Source organism: Labeo rohita, chromosome 5 (genome assembly GCF_022985175.1).
Source record: "Labeo rohita strain BAU-BD-2019 chromosome 5, IGBB_LRoh.1.0, whole genome shotgun sequence".
Classification (NCBI taxonomy): domain Eukaryota; kingdom Metazoa; phylum Chordata; class Actinopteri; order Cypriniformes; family Cyprinidae; genus Labeo; species Labeo rohita.
In genome coordinates this window covers 9,937,821-9,961,128 of record NC_066873.1, presented here as the reverse complement: position 1 = coordinate 9,961,128, position 23,308 = coordinate 9,937,821, and the positions used below count along the sequence as shown (strand labels likewise).

General features: G+C 34.6%; 2 protein-coding genes across 3 annotated transcripts; both read right to left on the bottom strand.

Annotated features, from left to right (window-relative positions):
* Positions 1–2,731: 2,731 nt before the first annotated feature.
* Positions 2,732–10,912, bottom strand: oafb (OAF homolog b (Drosophila)). Its single transcript, XM_051111278.1, has 4 exons — positions 10,334–10,912; positions 7,285–7,419; positions 6,728–6,908; positions 2,732–4,648 (listed from the first exon to the last, which is right to left on the bottom strand). The coding sequence occupies exons 1-4, from the start codon at positions 10,571–10,573 to the stop codon at positions 4,386–4,388; spliced, it is 819 nt and encodes a 272-aa protein (XP_050967235.1). The 5' UTR covers positions 10,574–10,912; the 3' UTR covers positions 2,732–4,385.
* Positions 10,913–13,351: 2,439 nt separating this feature from the next.
* On the bottom strand, positions 13,352–22,720 carry pde9ab (phosphodiesterase 9ab). Of its 2 annotated transcripts, XM_051108941.1 has the most exons (20): positions 22,642–22,720; positions 22,351–22,506; positions 20,504–20,574; positions 20,340–20,417; positions 20,179–20,222; positions 20,003–20,057; positions 19,815–19,885; positions 19,651–19,738; positions 19,458–19,539; positions 19,261–19,335; positions 17,697–17,783; positions 17,511–17,615; positions 17,337–17,419; positions 17,014–17,170; positions 15,536–15,649; positions 15,346–15,450; positions 14,958–15,086; positions 14,783–14,878; positions 14,486–14,555; positions 13,352–14,290 (listed from the first exon to the last, which is right to left on the bottom strand). In XM_051108941.1, exons 2-19 carry the CDS (start codon positions 22,417–22,419, stop codon positions 14,505–14,507), a joined length of 1,560 nt encoding a protein of 519 aa, XP_050964898.1. In that variant the 5' UTR covers positions 22,420–22,506; positions 22,642–22,720; the 3' UTR covers positions 13,352–14,290; positions 14,486–14,504. The 2 variants fall into 2 exon arrangements, 1 of the variants encoding a protein (XP_050964898.1); XR_007827705.1 differs by lacking the exons at positions 13,352–14,290; positions 14,486–14,555; positions 14,783–14,878 and having other exon boundaries at positions 14,998–15,086; positions 15,235–15,450.
* Between the last annotated feature and the right edge of the window lie 588 nt (positions 22,721–23,308).

The following is a 23,308-nucleotide window of genomic DNA, read 5'->3' as shown; positions in this document are numbered from 1 at the left end:
CAGTCAGTCTCTCAGGAGATGATGAGACACAGCATAACGCTCATCAGGTTGACAATTTAAGGAAAATATGGTGATATTAAATGTGTTGATGTAAGGACATTTTACAGCGGTATATACAGTATTATAAAAGTAAAAAAGTACGACACATAAATTGCCAGTGTACTGAATTAGATGAAGTGCAGTTATGCACACTTGCACAAGTTACGTTACACACATTTCTAATGTACATACATTACAGATATTCTAGTGTTGTAGTGTATCAGTTTAATCCTTTCCCTTTAAAACTGAAATTAAAAATTACCCTGATATTTGTGAAAATAGTAGGTAGGTACTAAAGAATTTTAAAATGTTGTATTTCAAATAATTATAATGCAGGTACCGCAGAATTTTGCTTTAAACACAGGGAAGACCGGACTAGTCGTGACCTTGAGATGTTGTTATAAAAAAATTAACACATTTTATTATTTATTTATTGCTGAATTAACCCTTACCAAAAAGCAGTATACTTCAAGTTTATTTTATTAAGTATACTTAAATAAAGTTCAAGTATGTTTTTAAGTTTACTTTATGTAGTAAGTATTCAAATATCAGCATACTAGTAGTATACTTTTCAGTGTACTACTTTAATACTCCTTGGGACTAAATTGGCCCACTTTCTAGTATATAAAAGTATGCTTTTAAGTATAACAGTAGTAAACTTTGAGTACACAACTAGTTTACATCTATGTTTTCAGTTTGTCATGCAAGTATACTAAAAGTGAACTAATAGGTATACTGATAGTTTACTTATTAAATACTTTCTATGCATTTTTAGTACACTTTGAAGTAAAATACTAGATTAGTAGTTTTACACTGCAAATGTACTCGTAAGTTTTCTTTAAGTGAACTTTATATCATACTTTAAGTATACTACTATGTCCCTATTTAGATATTAATTTGTATATATTTTGTTATATGAATATCTGAACATACAAAACATTATGAATAATATGTAGACAATGTTGTCTTTGTTTGTAAAGCATTTTACAAGATTAAAATATCCAGGGAATGGATGTAAGTTGTTGAAAGTATCTAGGCTTCAAAACTAGATACACAAACCTTAAGAACGGTGGCAATCAGCAAATATTAAAAAGATGAGATCTTTATGTCACAGTACAACAAATAACTAACAATAATGACAAAACAACAACAACAAAAAGTTTAAATGAAGTCAGCAAACAGCAAAACAATAATCATATAACAGTAACTGGATTATTTATTATTTATTGCTTTGTAACTTACAAAGCCTTAAAATTTCAACAATATGAAATTCTTTGCTCAGACAACTGTGTTTGACTAGTTGGGACAACATTTGCGTAATTTTGTTGGTCTGATAAGGGTTTTTAGTTTCAAGAAAATAGCATTTTTTAGTATTTGAGACTCAAAATGGTTCGTAAAATGGAAAATATGTATTTGCATTTTTTGCAGTGTGGAAGCATCTGTTTTGGTTTCTTCTTCACTTGTGTTTTGGAAATTTTGTACAGAACGTGTAATAGCATCGCTCATGTATAACAATGAAAACGGATTCTCAGAGCACAAGTATAGCTCAAATATATTTAGACTTTTTCTAAGTATAAATCAAGTATACTTAAATGTCATTTTAAGCATATTTCTGAGAAGTACATAAGTAGTAGACTAAAAGTATACTTTCCTATTTTTAGTTTAAAAGATGTATACTAATAGCACACTTGAATAAACTTCTTTTTTCGTAAGGGAAGTTATAGTTTAATTGAGTATATTGTGGAGTATATTGTACAATACTATTTTACTCTTTTACTTACAGAATGTTGTGTTTAATGTTTTACTTGTGTTTCAGTTTCTTTATAATAATTAGTGAAATTTACTAGAAATTTGATCTGAGAGTTGCAATAAAATATAAAACGAATAGTTCCGGTCCTTGATTCTGATTGGTTGAGCCGCGTTCTAAGTAAATTACTCTACAAACATACACCCTTGTTTACGTTTGTGTGTTGCTCAGCAATCACTTTGTTGCAACCACAACCTTTTTTGAGGAACTACATTGTTTGGTGGAAGAATAATGTTTTTATTAATATCATTACATTTTATTTGCTGTGCTTTATTTTATGAAACCTTAATACATATATGGAATAACCATATCAGCAATAAGCCCTGTAAGGCCGTGGTTTACGGTGAATTTGTAACAGCCAAGGGGGGTTTTAACACCCCTTAGCTGTTATAAATTCACTGTAATCCACGGCTTTACGGGGCTTATTGATTTTATTGTTCACTGGAAGCAGAAAGACAGACAGTGGATCATGCATGTTTCACTCAATCTGACACCTGTCAAAAAAAAAAAAAATGTGTGTGAAAGTGTAAAAGAATGTTTGTTTTTTTCTTCTTTTAAATATTTTTATCATAATTCACCATAGATCAAAACAACAACAACAACAAAACCTTAATTCTTGAAATTTGTTTGTTGGGTATGCAAATAAAAGGATTACATGCCGAGATGCTAGCAATCTTCTTTATTCTTATAAAGTGCAAAAAAATGCTCAGTGCATATTAAAATCAACAAATGTTACAAAACGTTTGTTGATTTTAATAAGAATATTTATATTAATATGCTCTATGGTGAATTATTTTATTGACTTGAAATTGTGTTACATGTGAATGGAAGCAAGCACAAGATCGTTCTTTCTTTTTTGACAAATATTTTTTTTACCAGTCATCATTATTAAATGCACAAAATTTAATAATGTGTGCATGAATGCGTGAGAGAGATATTGACCACAAAAAGAATATAAACAAGTTTGACCTAGTGACCTTGTGAAGACCTCGGTCAAGCAAGACACCCAGAGGGTCTCCGCAGAGTGAACAGGTGTTCAGTGTCCCAGACAGACTTATAAATGCAGATGAGGGGTCATGATGACACACCTGATTCAAACTAGACAGGATGCAGTCTGAGCTGACTCTGTTAAGAGTTTTGTGTCTAGACCGTTGAAATAAAGGGTTCAGAAATTAGTATCAAAGTGATTGCAAATATGTAATAAAATAACTATAAATGTATACATTAAATAAATGTAAAAAAAAAATAATAATAATACTGAGGCCTCTTGTCGTGAATTGGAACACAACATTTGGTACAGTTTTATAAAAAAAAAAATACTGCATGAAGAACCACATTAACCTATTATGCTTTATCTTCTAAATATTTTTCATACTATAAGAAAAAAAAAGTTTGGACAAAAAGAAGAAATTAGAGAAACTAGCACATAATTTTAGGACAGTGACACAAGAGAAAAGAGAGTATGTGGGCCGTATCTTTTGAAAGCTTTGCCAGACCGAAGCTCACACACCCATGTTGTATATCACAAACCAAAGCAAAAGACTCTTCATAAGACAGCTGCAATTGAAATGTAAATTAGAATTAGTCAAGGCTATAGAGAACAACTTAGCCGAGAATAAGAAATTTGGCATCTACTGAATAAATTTGCAATAAATTGACATCACAATATGCCCAGAGACACAATCTTAGCTGCCACTTAGGCCTTTTGTAACAGCTTTACATTCCTAGCTTTATAAACACAAAAATGTGAATTGTCTTGAAAATGTTTATGCTGATATTGAAAAGTCAATGCATACTTTGCACTAGGCAGAATCGCAAGCTTCTGCAATACTACTTAAAGCAATAGTTCACCCAAAAATGAAGAAAAAAAAAAATAGTTCTTACAAGCACATAGCTTTTGACTTCATAAGATGTTAATTGATGGACTGGGGTTGTGTGAATTACTTGTGGATTATTGTGATGTTTTTATTAGCAGTTTGGACACACATTCTGATGGCACCCATTTACTGCAGAGGATTTCTCCAAAACTGTTCTGATGAAGAAAAAGTCTCATCTCATCTACATCTTGGATGGCCTGAGGGTGAGTAAATTTTCATTTTTGTCTGAACTATTCCTTTAAAGTGAAGGCAATATGGGCATGAGCCTAAGTAAGTTAAATTACATAAAAACTAAACAGAAGACAAGAGCTACAATACAGCTGCCCTAGGCAGAGCTAAACATACAACTTATAATAACACAATTTCCTGCCCTGAGGTACCATTGTAATGATGTCAAAAAGTAAAAAGATAAATGGCTTGACAATCCACATCAAAATATCCAGTCTTTCACTCCAAAGGCATACAAATCAGAAAATGTTCCCTGCAAAGACAAAATTTATAGCTGCTTTCAAAACACTCAAGTGCACAAGTAATTTCTTTATAATCTCGTTATCACAATGGTTCCTTGGTTCCAAAATTGGTTTTATTCCAGAGTACCTTGCCAATATGTTTTCCACAAAACATTTTTTTGAGAAAACCAAACGAGTAAATGTCAGGAGCTGCTAAGTGTCCTCATCCCAAAGGCACAGCTGTTTATGAGGTGTGTAGAAGCTGAAGCGGTAGCCTTTGCTGCAGCTCTTAATGCCACACTTGTAAGGGTTCTGTCCCTGGCCCCGGCAGTACTTCAGCTGACAGGGGAACCACTCCAGGTTTAACCTGTAACTGCAGGCGCAGGGCTGCCATGGGTCTGTTGTGGAGCTGCAGCTCTGCAAACCAGTCACATTCAGACTCTGAGGAAAGACCTCAAATACTGAACCTTCGACACCTGTAAAGAGAAAAGGACTTGGTGAAAAGGCCCAGCATGCAGTCATGGTCTTTTTCAGAAAAAAAAAATGTTGTAAAAATACATTTTTAACAAAAAAATGTTGTTCTTAGCACAAAACAAACTGACTGTAAATAATGTATAGCCCTATATTTGCAGGTTGAGGATCATTTTTAGTACTTACATTCAACACCCAAGCATTTAGGCCTACATTATGGTAAACAGATAAAAATATATGAAATATAGGCCCAGTTTCACAGACAGGGCTTAGACTAAGCCCGGATTACCCCATAGTTCAATTAGGACAATTAAAGTGGAAGTGCACTTCCAGAACAACAATTCACATATAATGTACCTTGTCATCCAAGATGTTCATGTCTTTCCTTCTTCAGACGCAAAGAAATTATGTTTTTTGAGGAAAACATTTCAGGATTTTTCTCCATATACTGGTATGCACTGATATGGTGCCCCGTGTTTAAATGCAGTTTAAATGCAGCTTTAAAAAAATGAGGTTGTAAACGATCACAGCTGAGGAAGAAGGGTCTTATCTAGCGAATTTAAAATACAATTTAAATATTTCTTTAATCTCAAACGGTCATCTTGCCTTTCTCTCCCTGAACTTTGTGTATTCTGACTCAAGACAGTTAACAGTATGTCGGAAAACTCTAATCGTATTTTCTCCCTCAACTTCAAAAATCATTTAAAAATCATCCTATATCACTGCAGAAGTTCCGACCCAGTCTTTGCAAAGTGAACATGCAAAAAAGATCAAACACCCTTAAGAAAGAGGGTAAAACAGCGATATAGGGCGATTTTGAGGTTGAAGGAGAACATGAGACGGGAGTTTTTCAACATACCCTAACTGTCATGAACTGAAAAAAACAGGGTTGAGACAAAGTAGGACAAAACGAGTGTTTGACATTAAAAAGTATGTAAATTGTATTATTTTATGAAAATAACCGATCGTTCCGCTAGATAAGACCCTTCTTCCTCGGCTGGGACTGTTTACAACTGCATTTGAGATCGTTTGAAGCCGCATTTTGGAAGTTCAAACTCAGGGCACCATAGAAGTCCATTATATGGAGAAAAATCCTGAAATGTTTTCCTCAAAAAACATAATTTATTTATGATTGAAGAAAGAAAGACATGAACATCTTGGATGACAAGGGGGTGTGTACATTATCTGTACATTTTTGTTCTGGAAGTGGACTTCTCCTTTAAGTAATTTTTATGAACATGCTCAGAAAAAACATTACTGACGTACATCTTGAGACAAAACAAAGGTACTGATATATTTTTAGATCAGTCAGTGCAAGTTTCTTTCAGCTGAAACAGCTCAGACTTACATTTTAGTCTAGGACTAGGCTTAAGCTTTATTTGTAAAACCATGGGATAGAAAACTACTGTTCAAAAGTTTGGGGTGGATCTCTCTAAAATATGTCTCTTATGCTCACAAGGCTGCGTCTGATTAAAAAATACACTAAAACTGTGCTACATACATGCGAAATATTACAATTTAAAATAACTGTTTTATAATTTAATATATTTTCAAATGTAATTTGATGGCAAAGCTGAAATTTCAGCATCATTACTGCAGTCTTTAGTGTCACATGATCCTTCAAAAATCATTGAAATTTGCTGCTCAAGAAACATTTCTTATTATTAATGTTGAAAACATTAATACACACTAAATTGAGTTATATTACCACAATTTACTCTATTCTATTTACTCTATATCTATTCGAAGTACAATTTTTTTGCTAGTGACATGCAGCGACATGTAAATGAAGAACAGCTTTTGAGAGCAATAACTAAAAGTGATTTCACTGTTCTACTACTGTAATGATTGGACTGTAAACACAAACATGGATACAAGAAAGTAACACGTGAACTGTCAGCATTCTTCTGTTTGATTCATACATTGATAGTTTTTGTTCTTGTTTCTTCTGCTCAGATATTCAGATGTGCAGTCTCCGGATAACATAAGAACGGCAGCACTAGGAATGCGCATGAACAACATTGTATAAACACTAGTGGAAAGCTAGTCTTAACAGGGCTACAGTAACGATCCTCTCATCTAACCTTTGTCCAACCAGTATTTGACATCTTGCTGTCGTGTGTACACCAGGTCTCGTGCATCCCTGCAGACATTATGAATATGAGTGCTGAGGTGCCACGAGCGACTCATGTTGAGCACCACATTCATATTTAACTCTTCCACACCACGTCTCTCATCTGCACTCCGCACCACATGTGGGTTTTTCTGTTGGGTTCAAATAAGAAACACAACATCTAAGTTAATACTTAGATATTAAGACACAAAACACAAAAAATACTGACAATACACCATCAGTGTTTCAATTTCAATGTTCTTTGTGGTTATACTTTTGAATTTTTAACATTTATTCCTGTGCTATACCTGGTCCATATGCTGACACTGTAAGAAAAATAAGTTATTTTTGTCTATACATCAAAATTAAAAGGAACAAAGAAAGAAATGTATATAGATTTGGAATGACATGAGGGTGAGCAAAATTTTTGGGTGAACTGTCTCAGTCACAACCAGCATGAAAATTAGCCTAAGCTGGTCTTTTCGGCAGGGTGCCACAGATGGTGCTTAAAAACCTTTAAATTTTGACCTGTCTGAGTCGAGCCATGGCCTCACTAGGGATGAGCTCTCCATGATCCAAATGTGAGATGAAGCAGAGGGCCTGGTACTGAGATTGGCCCTTCTCTGGCTCCCCAAGCACCAGAGCACGAAAGATCTTCACGTGCTATTAGAAAAAAAAGAAAAAAAGAAAATGTGCACTTATACACACAATCATGAGGCAAACCCAAATTTCATCCATGAATTAGGGGATTGTATTACCAGGATGTTTTTCCAATGATATTACAGGACATGCAAATTTGAAGAACAGGTTTCTAAATACAGACATACACTATTTTCCAGTAAACAAAAAAAAAATGTAATCCTTAAATAATATGCATTTTCTCGGGATTCGTTGAGAAGCATACTGCATAAGATTATAAGAATAAACCTGAACAAATGCTGTTAGATATAATAAAGGAAATACAGCAAAACTACATAAAAACTAAATCATTTTTTTTAGTATATAAGTTTCAAAAGTTACACATTTTTCAAAGCCTTTATTTTGTGAACACTAAAACCAAACAAAGCCCCCTTTCCCACATGCAACTCTTACCACGACCCCGAGCATCAGCTGATCCACCAACCTACCCAGAGCAAAGCAGACTAACTGCTCCCATATGCACATAACCAAGAATACAGCCTCTCTTTCATGACAACAATACTGCTTTTCTTTGCCTCTAGCGGTAACTGCACTACAGCATTCACACTGAATATGACTGGAGCAGTGTGAACGTCAGCTCGAGAACAGGATGTTTTTGAAAGATCTGGTAGATTCAGTTACACACAGCGATACTGAAATCAAAGAAAAGTTGGCACTGCTTCACTCAAAGCTAATGGCTTATTGAATGTAGGGAAGAATGTGTGCGTGTGATGGTCAAACATGTTGTGAGCACATCAAAAGGACACTATATATAGAGTGGGAGGAAGTACTTCATATAGACAACAAGGTCCTGATGGATGAGATTAGTCAGAACTGCTGCTCTCAAAGGAATATTCTGGGATCAGTAGTTACGCACATAGTTATGCATTTGTGGCATAATATCGTTTACACCAATAAATGAATTTGACTTGTACAAACTCTTACACAGAAAAATGTTAATATTTGGGTTATTCACACAAAAATCATGTTAACAAATAATGCTTATATCTTGTAGGTACAATATTAAAACTGTATTTTAATGTTTAAAAATTGGCCCAATTCACTTGTAAGTGCCTTGCTGTAACTCAGTGTTGCCAAGTCTGCGGTTTTCCTGCGAAATTGGTCTACCTTTATACTGTTGCTGTGAGTTTTTTTTCCCTCCGCAGATTAAAGCAAACATTCACGCACTCCAAAATGCAATTTGAAAGAACATTTTTGAGTGATTTTGATTTCCCTGGAATGCAATTGGGCTAGATTTGCCGGTGATTGGGCTACTTTTAGGTAGCAATTGAGCTGGCAACCATACTGTAACCCAGATATTTCCTTAAGAAAAAGAGGGACAAGTGAGAGTAATTTAGTGGCAATCAACACTATGCCAACAATAACTTGTACTGAACCCAGAATATTCTTTTAAATGCATTCAAATCATGTGCTTTAACATTTCAAGGTAATTACTCTAAAAACCTCTTTAATCACAAATGGACATATGAATTTACTTATAATGTTGTATAATATATATATAAATGGAGTGTATGATTGTCCATGCTCTGTGTTTCTTTGGCTGCTTTGCATATTGCATGATGTTTCCCATACAGCCCACTGCATGACTTTGACTGCATGACTATCTGGCAACTGCCAGCTTGATTTCATCCAGCTTCCATGGATGAAGAGGAATTAGGATAGAATAAAATGCGATCCTGAAAAAAGTTTCAAGTATGTCTACTGGGGTGGAAAAATCAGTTTCAATGTCCTGAAAGTATCGTAACTGTTTTTATGGCCAAAATATGATCTTCAGGTAGTAATTTACATCAACACAAACAAACCTATCTGTTAGATTGACAGGTTAATATATCCAACAATTAAAAAGCTGATAAATATATATGTGACCCTGGACCACAAAACCAGTCTTAAGTCGCTGGGGTATATTTGTAGCAATAGCCAAAAATACATTGTATGGGTCAAAATTATATATTTTTCTTTTATGCCAAAAATCATTAGGAAATTAAGTAAAGATCATGTTCCGTGAAGATTTTTTGTAATTTTCCTACTGTAAATATATCAAAACTTAATTTTTGATTAGTAATATGCTTTGCAAAGAACTTAATTTGGACAACTTTAAAGGTGATTTTCTCAATATTTAGATTTTTTTGCACCCTCATATTCCACATACTGAAATAGCTGCATCTCAACCAAATATTGTTCTATATTGTTCTATCCTAACAAACCATACATTGATAGAAAGCTTATTTATTCAGCTTTCATTTGATGTATAAAGCTCAATTTTGAAAAACTGACACTTATGACTGGTTTTGTGGTCCAGGGTCACATACGTGTAGTGTGATTCATGAAAGTAGATCTGATGACATGCTGTAAAGATGAAAAAGCATTTTAGAAGCTCAGTTATTTAACCAAATGATATAAGTGCCATCAAGTAAAAAGAAAGTGACTTAGTGACTTAAAAAGTGGAATATCACCATTTGAAAAAATACCATGGTACAGTGATGGTATCAGATGGTAATCAGATGGTGCGTAGACCATGATAAGGATATTCATTTACCATAATCACAAAAAATAAAAAACAAGCATAAAACAAAATGAAATACCTTGGTACTTCTCAGAGGAATGCAACATCAGATAGTAATACAGGGTATTCTGAGATACCATGGTAATGAAATCCATGCCACATACCACAGTATTTTCTTAGAATACCAAAGTACTACAATGCATGTCCAAAAAACATAAACACCTAACTTTTGCACTCTTGACTTCATGTTTTGTTGCCTCAGAGTAATAAAGTAGTATTGTAGGGCTGCACGAGAACTAAAAGTGCAAGTCTTTGATTATTTTGAAGTTTATTCGCAGCTGTGGTTGAGTTGTATTTAGTTGGATTTATACTCACGCGTTTGAAATCAGACAGGAATGTGATGAGAGTCCCGTCTGTCTGTCTGAACTCCACTGTTATGATGTCCTTCTCACTATCAGCCTCTAATTGCTCCTCCGTTATTTGACCATCGTTGAGACGAACAAGTACCGTCAACTGTGAGCAAACACTTACCGATAACAGCAGCGTAAACACGACGAACGCTATCTGGACTGAAGCCGGTAAAGTCACTCTCGCGTTCATTACAAAAGAGCTCATTTAACACAACAATGGGACATATCGTCGTCAGAGTAAATTACAGACAACAAAACGGTGGACGGCGAATGTAAACTACTTTTTAGAGAGGTAGCTGACGGTCGATTATAAAATAATATAGTTAGTAAACTATACTTGCATCTCGGTCATGATCGCAGAAGTTGCGCCTCCGTCAACATTAGAATTTTCATCCAAGTTAATTGTTTGCTCGTGATTCAGAAAACACTGGCTTATTCATACACTAACAGTTTCTTCTTAATAGCCTTCTCTTTATACAGTTTTTTTCCCTGTTCGTTGAACTAACAACTCTTAAGGCTCCAGTATTCCCGTCACTTCCTCTGAACTTCAGTATTTTGGCTAAAGGCGCCTGGGGCTCCCAGCACTGCATGGGGCCACTTCTTAAAGACACAGGCTCGGATTTTGGACTGATAAAACCACTTATTACTCTATTTACCTTAGGGATGAGGTTTGTAAAAATGTTTTTGTTTTTAATATGTTCGCTGTAGTTTTTATAAATGTAATTCGTTAAATATAACCCTCAGTGGGCCATGGATTTCGGCTTACTTATATTTGAATAAAAACGTTTTTGAATTATTATTATTTCGTGTCCATTCAATTTGCTCTTTAATTTATTCTACAGATTACAGACTAAATATAATTAAATCTCTCAAATAATGTTTTTGTAGTAATGGGGAATCTCAAATAATGTTATGTTTAGTAAGTGGAGGAAAATATAGGTTTTGCACGGCAATTAATTGTTGCATTGTTCAAAATTAGGGTAAGAGTATTTGACAGTTCATAAGAGCTAGTTCACTCAAAAATTATAAACCCGGACATAATTTACTCAACCGGTGCCATTTCTTTCTTCATTTCTTCACACTAGAAGATTTTGGAAAAATGTTTGTTGCTGAATCTTAACTTTAACCTTAAAAAAAGTGTGTTGCCAGTGTTTACAGTTTTAAATAGGCCTCAGCCTCATGTCAAATTTGGGGGCCAGCAGGATGCTAGAAGTAGGCAGGTGACCTCACTTCTAGCCTTCTGAACTTTAACCTTTTGATCTTCTTAAGACTTTTGTAGGCTCACTTTAAACACACATTCCTGGTATGCACTACAATTCACTATAATAATGTGTAATAGAACAGCTGCACACCAGATTATTATTAATCTGTTACAAAACAGATTAAAATAAGATTTGAGATTTTTTTTTTAATCACAGATAAAATAATGGCCATTTATTTAAAGCTTCTGTAACACTTTATTTTTACAGTGTCTTTGTTACATGTTACTCATATGTAACAACAATAAATTATGCATGATTACATGCAACAAACCCTAAATCAGTAGTATGTTGTAATTAATTAACATTGCTCAGTACCCAAATGTATAATTGCACTATAATAAGGACACCTTAAAATAAAGTGTAAAGTCATGTAAAGCACACCTCTCTATATTTATGACATAACATCATGAAAGTTTGAGCTGTGAAAAACATGGCCTGTCTGGTAAAGTGTCCCCACTGAGCTACTTCTGACCTGTGACACAAGCAGACTGACTGTGAGGTTTATGAAGATTTTTACCCTCCTTGACCGCAAACTTGTGAATTCATTTATCACCAGACTCTCTGGAGTCATTTTAAATTAGCAGAGAGCTTAACTGCTGCAGGGGGATTCAGTCTAAAACTAGTGGCATTAATCACTGACTATAGAATGTTATTGTTAGAAGGTTATCCATTAGAAATGCTGTCTCTTTTCAAATCAGATATTCCAATATTATCATATTTTTGTGTTCTCAGGAAATTGGTGATTTTCATAAATAGATGAGAAAGTTGTCAAAGTGGTTTTAGAGCTTGTCAATATTTATTATAGATATGTTGTGATTTTATACAATGAATACATTTTAGTCAGTTCATTTTTGTTGGCTTTTCTGTTACCTTTTCCATTTTTTGCTGTAAGAAAAAATGTTACCCTGGATCACAAAACCTGTCATAAGGGTCCATATACCTTATCTGAAAGCTGAATAAATAAGCTTTCCACTGATGTATGTTTTGTTAGGGTAGGACAATATTTGAAAATCTGAAATCTGAGTGTGCAAAAAAATCAAAATATTGAAAAAATCGCCTTTGAAGTTGTCCAAATGAAGTTCTTAGCAATGCATATCACTAATTAAAAATTAAGTTTTGATATTTTTATAGTAGGAAATTTACAAAATATCTTAATGGAACATGATCTTTACTTAATATCCTTATGATTTTTGGCATAAAAAAAAAAAAAAAAAATTTGACCCATACAATGTATTGTTGGCTATTGCTACAAATATACTCATGGTACTTAAGACTAGTTTTTTGGTCCAGGGTCACAAATGTTAAACACTTGTATGTTGTTATGTTTTATTTTTATATTTATTATTATAATTATTATTTTTTTTAACAGTATTTCATATTCTATGTGATTTTTTTATATGAAATTGCTAATTACTAATTTACATATTCATATAGAGTGTATTCTTCTCAAATAGGAGCCATGAACAACAGGTTTCCATTATGACAACATTGAATTTTAAAAATAATTACATATATTGCATATTTTGGTAGTCATGCCTCCAAATGTGACCCTTAAGGTAATGCAGATATAATGTTTACTACTGTATCTCTTATCTGTTATTTTTCACATTGCATCAGAAAATAAAAGAAAATGAATAAAAGACACTGTCTTAATGTCTCAAAAGAGAATGGTGTTGTCTCACAAACTTTGATATCTTATATTTTTAATTGCATTTCTTGTATGTTGTTCAAAGTAACAGGAAACATCATCATAAATACAGTACGTAAGACAGGTGTTTCATTGCTTCCTCTGCTGGCAAAAACAGAAACATGTAAGTATTAAAGCTGTAATTCTGTGAGTGACGCTGTGTAACTGTCACTTCCAGATGCAGTGAGGACAGAGAGCAACAGACGTGTCTTTTGCACCTGCAGCGCTCGAAAACACCTGCGTCTTTAAACAGGTGTCTCAGACACATCGCCTTAGCAAATGCCTTTGAAACATGCCTTACCTTTATTTATTTTTTGCTTTTTAAAGAAATAGAAATGCACATTTTATAGCGTTCTCAGTAGAAAGCTACGAATTTGTACATTCCCATAAAAAATATAAACAACACCAATTTTGACATGCTTCAAGATTACTGTTTATTTTATTGATTTGCTTTCCTGTTTTTATTCATTTGTAAGGTTTTTCTGTTGGTACAATGCTTAACATGTTTTCCTGAGTTATTACTAAATACATTTTATTAATAGCTGCATTGGTAAAATCAGTTCCTGCAAAACTCACTCAGTGCCAGAGTTAAAAACAATACATATCAAAGTATAAATCAATATGTTGTCATATAATGCCATTATCTGATCAAGCATCTTCATCTTGACTGCTCATTTCCAAAAGGTGTTTATTGTAGTCTAGCCTGTGACAATAAAACAATATCTGAGGGCCAAGCACTTCATTTCAGTGGTTCAAACATATCTGTGAAGAATAATTAGACCAGCAAAATCAACAGAATCAGTCATTTTGACCCCCTCCTTACTACAGATGACCGCGTTTTCTGGACATTCTTGATGTCTCAAAACACAGAAGGGGGTCCAACACTCTCCTTCAGAAATAGGGTGCTTGGAGAGCCCAAACAGTTCAAAACCTCAGTTTTGAGGAAACTGGGAGCTGGATCAGCCTGAGATCCCTAGAGAAAGAGAACGGAACAGTGAGTCAAAATAGACTCAGTATTTTAATGGGTGAACCTTTAATATGTTCTGTCATTAAAAAACTCTTGATATGAATGAAGTTTTCATGCGAAGGCGAGAACAGAAGAATCTGAAGAATGACAATCTTCTGGCTGTTTTGAGAAACAGCAAGACTGATTGTTGTTCCTACATACCATAAAAGAAGCAGGTTGCCTATTTCTTCTTTCCACCCAAAGACATGCTTTCTGTTTTCTTCTTCTGTGCCTGAAAAGAGAGCAAACCATAATGCAACAGCAAAATAATAAAGTATCTTACACTCTTAGAAAAGCTTCCTTATTTGCATGTGTGGTTTTAGGGAGAACGTTTAATATCCGCAAATGGAAATGAGTTCAAAACCTTTATTTTTATGAGTGTAGATCTTCTGATTTCCGTTTTGAACACAAAGCCATTTACAAAGCTTTAGGACTTTCTTTGCAGCTCAGTTTCATTACCTCTGACATGGCATCGTCTATCTGCTTGAGCTCTTCATAGTGATCACGGGAGTCCCTCAAAGGCTGAACCATGATCTCCTCAATCTGTGGAAAGAGCTGAACACAAACACAGTGTTATGTTACTTCAATTCAAAGTACTGTTTCACATGTCAGTCTGTATAACGGGTGGACAAACCTTCATAACAGTCTCAAACATTGGGATGAGGACAAATTTAATAAAGCCAATTTGTGCTGTTGGTTTGGTGACTTTATCACGATCCATAAATGGGGCCACAGGAAGACCTTCTGACTTTTCTCTGTCACTCTGCCAAAACAAAGCAAAACCCAAGCGATAATATACAGATAAAATAGAAATCTTCAAGTTCTACTGGAAATAATCAGTTGTATGTTAAATGAAAGAAATTAAATGTTTAGGGTGTCCATGCTAATTAAAAGAAAAAAATCATACTGACCCCAAACTTGTGAACAGTAGTGTAAGCATATAATAAAGTAATAGAAGCATAATAAGCTTTTTACCATATTCATTTTCAAAGCACTTCATGAAGCGGATTGTATTGCAGTACCTGCATGAAGTACTCCTCCAGGAGACAGTCCACCCACGGCTCTGCCACCTCAGTGGGTCTGACCTCGTTGGAGATGTCACAACACTTGATCAACACCATCTTCAGCTGTAAAGACACAGAATTGCTTATACAGTACAAAGCCAACATGTTTTAGCACACAATTTAAATCATAATAGCAGGAAACACATACGCATTTAACATGCTCCTCATTGGTAAAGTCAAAGTTGTCCACTTTCTGTTTGAAGGAGTCCAGTATCTCTCCATGCCTGGCCATATCCGTCGCCAGGATTAGAGTAATGATCGCCTACAAAGACAAAAATACATCCATAATTGTATCCATAATGTAATGCACAGAAGCTAATTCTATAGAATGTCAGCAATTGTCCCATTTGTATGTTCGTTTAATATAGACTGCTATTCAAAAGTGGGGTCAGTACGTTTTTTTTAGTTCTTTTGTTCAGCAAGGATACATTTAATTGATCAAAAGTGACAGCAAAGACTTATGTTAATTAAATGCAGTTGTTTTGAACTTTCTGTTGATCAAAGCAACAAACCAGCATATTATAATGATTTCTGAAGAATCTTGATACTGAAGACTGGAGTAATAACTGCTGAAAATTCAGCTTTGCATAACAGGAATAAATGACCTTATCTTAAAATACATTAAAATAGGAAAAAACCCCAAAACATTTAAAAAAAAATGTTAATAATATTTGACAGCCTATTGCAGTTTTTACTGTATTTTTGACCAAACAAATGCAACCTTTACAAAATACTATAGAAACCATTATAATTAGCAATGCTGTCTACACTGGATGCGGCGCGACACAACAAATCCCAGACAGTAAACTGATGCCTTGTTATATTTATGACGTACTTACACAAAGTTCAAATTATTAACAATGGTCGCTTTTTGTCGCGTCCAGTGTAGACACGGTGTGAGAGACCAATCACAGACTTTTGAATAGTAATGGTGTGTGCACACCAAAAGCAAAATTAAGATGTGAATAGATGCGAATTCCAGCCAGCGATGTGAATGTCACGAATTGGGCAATGCAGTTGCCACAAATGCGCAATATTGTGTCTATGGAAGGCCAAATGGTTCAAAAACATGAATTTTAGCACGTCAACAAGACGTAAAATACGCACTTCAATTCACATTATATGTGTATTTCGCACGTTAAATACATCAGCTTGTTAAATACGTGCAAACAACATGTATTTAACATGTGGAAACCGTGTATAATACGCGTTAAATATGCATTAAAATTCACATGTTTTTGAACCATTTTGCCTTCCATATGAGTCTTTCAGGTAAACATTACGACTCAAGGGAAAAATTCGCATGACGTGTTGTCGCACAAACCAATCAGCTAAGAACTTATTGACAGGTCCAGTGTGACGCGTCCAGTTGTATCAGAAAATGGCGGAAAGCAATACATGATAATTTTATTTGCGCAAGTGACACGAAAAACATCCTGCGAGTAACCTACAGCGATAATGCAATGAGAATATTCGCTTCACATTTGGAGCGCACACGCCGTAAGTATAACTGGTTTAGTTTAATGAAGCTATGAAATATCAATCTCTGACCAATACACTGTTCCTCTGGGTAGAAACTGCATCTGCTACAAGAAATGTTAAATATGTGGGGTGGATTGGAGTTACCTGTCGTATCTGTTTGAAGGAGTCTGGCTCTACGTTGGCGAATATATTGCACTCGGGCATAGAGAGGATCTGGAAGGCCACAGCACAGTGATGGTTCTCCAGTGGAGAGATGTCATTATAACGCACGGCCAGCTCAGTGCGAGCGTTAATCTGATACCTGATTACAGAGAGCAAAGCCTTCATCAGTTCCTATTGTATAAATGATAGATACATCATAAATGCCCCCACACATTCAACTAGTCATTGGCAGACTAATAACGCAGGCAGTGTTGTCAGTGGTAGGCTTATTGTTCTCTGAGAGGGTGGATGTGTCAGTGACATACGTGTTGTTGTATCCCGGGTGGTCCAGGTCATGACACACGGCTGCAGTCATCAAAATACACATGTCTGTCATAGTCAGCCTCTCCTAGGGAACAAAAGCAAGTAGCATGTTGATCTGACAAATGCAAACAAGTACACTCTCTGATGGAGAGAGCTATGTGTCACCATGGCCTCACCTGAAGGTTACATAGATGGATCATTCCATACATCATCTGGCTCACACAAAAGCAGTGGCGGAAATTGTGGAAAGGGTTGTCTCGGTAGTTTTCTTGAATCGCAAGCTTTAATTAGCAAAGACACAGAAAGTGAGTTTTAAAGCCTATACTACAATTAAATTAAATATACAGGAAAGATCATCTTACCAGCCATCTTTTGAGGGTTATGGGGTTAATGTTAAACTCCTTAACCAGTCCAAGGTCATGATACATATACTCCAGACAGCTAAGCATCTGTAAACAGCATTCATTTTATTAAAATACACAGTTCACCAAATGAGCTGTCAGTGTTGCCAAGTCTGTGTTTCTCCATGAAATTGGGCTACTTTTACACTGTTGCCACATGTTAAAAGTGATCTCCTCGTATGAGGAGAAAACTGCCGAAAAAATGCGATTGGTCTAGTTTTGAATAGCAACTGGCTGGCTTTGTGTCACAGACCTGGCAACCCTGTGACCTGTAGGTCTAACAGCTAATGCTAATAACCATCATTACAAAGAGAAATTATAAATGAGATCTAATTCATATCAAGATTTTTGTGCTAGAAAGCACTTTGGCGAAGTGTGCCTAATTGTACTGAATGGTGCACAAATGTACTTACAGATAACATTAGTAAAATAAAAACCAGTTAAGTGTACTTAAAGAGAGTACATTTTCATATTTAACACCCCTAAGTGTACTTTTAAAAAGTGAACTGTGTAATAATACTTACTTAAAAGTTCCTATAATCTTTTGTTGTACTTTAAAGAAGTACACTTATTGGGATATGTCGACTAACATGCTAAAGCACAATAATTATAGCTGTAGTGTGATGTGAGATTAGATTTAAAATTAATATAGTTTAAATGTACTAAATTGCGACTTTAGCATTACAAATGCATAATTACAAACATACTAAAGGACATAAAAAAGGACAGAATAGGATGGGAATGATTTACATTAAAGTATATTTTAGCTTACCATAATGTCGGCAGTACACTTTAAAGGGGTCATCAGATGCCTATTTTCCACAAGTTGATATGATTCTTTAGGGTCTTAATGAAAAGTCTATAGTATACTTTTAGTTAAAAATTTTCAGTAGTGTAAAACAACACCCTTTTTAACCTTGTCAAAATGAGCTCTGCAAAAATCAACCCATTCTGATGGATTGTTCCTTTAAATGCAAATGAGCTCTTCTTGCCCCGCCCCCTCTACTCTCTGTGGAGTGACGAGCCTGTTTACTTTAGCCACATTTAGCTGTGAAACTTGCTAACTAGTACGTTATTAGGAAAGGTGATTGCAGAGATTCATTAAAAAAACCTGAGGTCTGAGGTAAGACGCTCATGTCAATCAACTATCGTGGGAGCGGCCTCTGCTGGTGTGACGCCACACCGACAGGCATCTGAGAATGGCTCGATTTGAAAAAGGGGATATTATTTTTATAGATTAATTAAAAACCACTGTATGGATTTTTATAATTATAGGGTAGATGTGTACATACACTGCCAACACACATTAATGTTCAAACAACATGTAAAAGTGAACTTTGCATCCGATGACCCCTTTAAACATGTTTCAAAGACAAAAGAATTGCTAAGTCCTACTTAGTTGGGTCAAAAATGCACTCCAATTTAATATAGATACACCAAAAATGACCTGTACAAGGAACGTCTACAAAAATAAAAACATGCATGTTTCAAGATACAATTCTTAACACAAAACAGGTTGACAAACCTCATTATGTTCCCAGTGCCAAACATCAAAGGTTGGCTTTTTTAGAGCTTCTATGGTTTCCTGAGAAAGTGTGTACTGCACAAACACAAAACACAGTATTACATATTATTACAGCAGCAGTCCAGTGGTTTATTTGGTAGCAGTATTTATGTAAGCCAAGAAACAAAAGGAGTTTGTTTGTTTGCTTGTTTATTTACCTTTGGGTAGCTTGGGACATCTCGCCTGGGAGACAGTTTTTTCCCATCATCCGTAAAGTTGTATTTGCAATTGCAGTTCACTCTGGTTGCAAGAGATAAATAAAAATTAATCAATTTCCAAATGGAATTACTGAGCAAAAATAAAATAAAATAAAATAAAATAAAATAAAATAAAATAAAACAGCTGTCTCACCTCACTCCTCCTCTAGAGGTCATTTCATCCCTTAATTTCTTCAGATCATTTTTACACTTCTCAATTTCCACCACTTTCAGTCCCTCCACTGTAATACAAATACTGTTAGCTCACAACATCAGATGTGAATTCTGACATGCATTGGACTTCGGAGCATCACTTACGCTCCACTCTCTTCTCCAGCATGGCCAGTCTGTTGGTCACTTCAGTCTTCAGCTCATTGATCCTGAAAGCCCTAAAACAAATATTACATTCATTACCATACACAAATTATGTAATTCCACACACTGATCTAAATCATCACATTTACCTCACAACAAATGTGAACTTATTTTGATACGGCACGGCTTACCTGCTGAACTGCTCTGCCACTTGTGACAGGACGTTCTGGAACATGTCTTCCTTCTCTTTTGAGGGAAACCAAAAACACTGTTTACTGTCAGTTGCCCTATTTCTACTCTAGTTTTACTTAACACATGTAATCAGGATTGCCTTTGGGTAATTTAACGAGTAAAACTTTTTTCATACCTCCTCCTTGGTTAGTGGAATGAGGCATAACCTTATATAAGTTGCTTGAAACAAAGAAAGAAAGAAAGAAAGTAAAACAATGAATGCTTCTGAATGATTCATTAAATTACATCAATATAATAATAACAAGAGGTTGTATTATTACTATGCTGAATTCTTACTTTGGAGTGTTTGCAGGCATGGTGGGGTCAATAGATATCAGTGCTCCTTCCGAGTCAATCAGAAGTATAGCCGTGTTTCTAGGGAGACACAACATATTCAAAACATATTTGAGACAATAATCTAGACTAAACGCTTCATTTATGAGACAATTTAGGAGACTGACCTGGCAATATTGGATGATGAGCAAAGAAGCTCCTTAATATCACATGGGCTACAGTGTCGACTGAAAATCACCTGAAAACATTAGAGATCATTAACACTACATAATAACTAAGGTAAGATTTTTTTAAAGATGATGACAAAGTAGAATATCTATGAAGAAAAATCAAAGAGCATTATTTGCTAAGAATTTAATTTTGATATTAATTAGGTGCTGAATACGTCTTTATAATACCGTGGCTCTAGTGAACGGGGTTGAATTTGCCCTCGGCAGGTGTCACAAGTGCTTGTTTGTGTCAAAGGCACCTGTCACTCACAATGACCCTCGATATATTTTTAACACAAGTAGTTATCCTAAAATGGGTGCCTGTCTTGAAATACATTAAACAATTAGAGCCTGTTAGTATAATTATACTAATATTAATCAAATGTTTTCCCTATTATACAAATAATCACACTACTATTTTGGGGTCGTTAAGATTATTTTTTAAAGAAAATAAATGGTAACACTTTACAATAATGTTGATTATTAGTTAACATGAACTAAAAATGAACAATACTTTTGCAGCATTTATTAATCTTAGTTAATGTTAATTTGAGGAATCACAAGTTATGTTTGTTAACAAACTAACAGCAAACAATGAATGGCTGTATTTTTATTAACTAACATTAACAAAGATTAAATAATTAGTGATTAATAAATAGTGTAATATATGTATTGTTCGTTAATGTTGGTTAATACATTAAGTAATGTTATCAAATGACACCTTATTGTAAAATGTTACCAAATAAATTAATACGGTACATTTATTCATTAAGGATGCATGAAATTGAACAAAAGTGACAGCAAAGACTTTAAACGACAAATGATTTCTATTTCAAATAAATGCTGTTCTTTTCAACTTTTTATTCTTCAAATAATCCTTCTCAGAAAGCTCAGAAAAATATTATGCAGCAAACTGTTACCAGCTGTTTCATAATAAATGAAACTTTTCTTGAGCAGGAAATCAGAATTCTGAAAAAAGGAGTAATGATCGCTAAAAATTCAGTTTTCATCACAGGAATTAATACAATTTTAAAATATATTCAAAGCTAAATAAAAAAATAAAACTTCATGATATTTTTATTGTATTACATAAATGCAGCAGTGGTGAATATAAGAGACTTCTTATGTTCTAAAACATTACAAATCTTTCCAAACTCAATCTGTTGAACAGTACTGTATATACAAACAGAAAACACATTTTACAATCTGTATTCTGCAGAGATTGTCCACGGTCACTCTAAAAAGTATTTGGACATTTTAGCATTAAAGTGTTAGATGCAAAAAAAATATCAAACTAATGACATTTATCTTTAAGAAAGCCAGCATAGGCAAGCATATTTTCAACCAGAAATTTCACAAAAACAAACAAACAAAAATATTTTTTTCAAGGATAAAACAATAAAAAAAGTTTTCAAAATTAAGAGAGTTTTTGCAGTTTCTGCAATTTCTGCTTGTCAAACTTTGGTAAATCATATTCATAGACAATGTAATGAACTATTCCTGCAGTTACTCTGACACCTGTGTAAACTTTCGAAGAACTACTTGTAGCCATTGCCACCAGTCTACAAAAAAATTACTGTAAAAATGACTCAAAGCTGAAGTTAATGTCAGATAATTTATTTACTAACCCCATCAGTCCATGATATTTATACATTTTTAAATGTGGCATCAAATTCTTTTTAGGTTCATTGAATGTTTGGATGATAACCTTACATATCTAATCATAAATTAGCAATTGCATTTGCAATTAAAATGCATCTCATCTTAAACAAGCAGCTTTATATATTTTAAATCTTGAGACTCACCCTTTGCACTTTTCCATCTACATCCAGATAAATAGTTTTAGGGGCATAAGATGAAGAGCTCGACCCCATGACGACCTCTGATATTGATGATGCTTTTGCAAAAGATCAAAAGATCACAATCTATGGCTACCTCCTTCTCTGGACCAGCAAAGGACACTTCAAAACAAATACAAAAAATCAGTTTGTACAAGTTGCAACTGCTTATTTGATACATAAAGTGGATTTATGGCATTAAAACATGCATTTGTAGAATGATAATTGACAGCACGCAAATAAAACCTGTTGCCTTACCTCAGCATGTGCCATTCAATCTGGTGCAGCCACTCACTCAGAGATGCTGATGGATGCGAGGTGTCGGATGCGGTCGTTTCAGCAGGAGTCACAGCCCTGCTCTTTAAGTAGGCTATCACTCACTCCCCTGCTCTCCAGCGTTGCCAAGGAACTGTTAGAGCAGAGAGCTGACTATGTACTCCATGTCATCTACTGCTTGGAGGCAACACACGTATCCATTACAACACTGTTTCTTTTCATGACACATGCAATATCTACCCATACTCAATAAACAATGCCTGAATGCCTGCTAGCTGTTAACTTTATATATGCATGTGTATACATATACATAGACACACACACACACACACATGGATAATATATTGAGGATTATTTATGTTATACACTGTAAAAATGAAATAGCTTCTTTATAGATTAAATATTCACACTTTGTCTGAAATTACAACAGGTTGTATGATGTGCATGTTTGACTGCACCATATCATTCTTTGAACACTATCTAGTACAGAACGGGATCATTTCACATTTTGCTTAACTCATCATAGACTAAATCTGACTGCCATAATGTTACTTTTTGCCACAAGAAATAGGGCTGTCAGGATTCCTCGATTCAATTCCAGTAACATGACTCGACTTAAATCTTAGAGTAACGGAAGTGGCGCATTTCA

Coding starts and splice junctions, on each gene's coding strand:
- oafb (XM_051111278.1), bottom strand. CDS start 10,573: ATGAGCTCTTTTGTAATGAACGCGAGAGTGACTTTACCGGCTTCAGTC. Junction 7,420..10,333: donor TCCTGTCTGATTTCAAACGC/GTGAGTATAAAT, acceptor TTTTTCTAATAG/CACGTGAAGATCTTTCGTGC. Junction 6,909..7,284: donor CCATGGCTCGACTCAGACAG/GTCAAAATTTAA, acceptor TGAACCCAACAG/AAAAACCCACATGTGGTGCG.
- pde9ab (XM_051108941.1), bottom strand. CDS start 22,419: ATGGGGTCGAGCTCTTCATCTTATGCCCCTAAAACTATTTATCTGGAT. Junction 20,058..20,178: donor TTCCACTAACCAAGGAGGAG/GTATGAAAAAAG, acceptor TTCCCTCAAAAG/AGAAGGAAGACATGTTCCAG. Junction 19,336..19,457: donor ATGTCCCAAGCTACCCAAAG/GTAAATAAACAA, acceptor GTGTTTGTGCAG/TACACACTTTCTCAGGAAAC.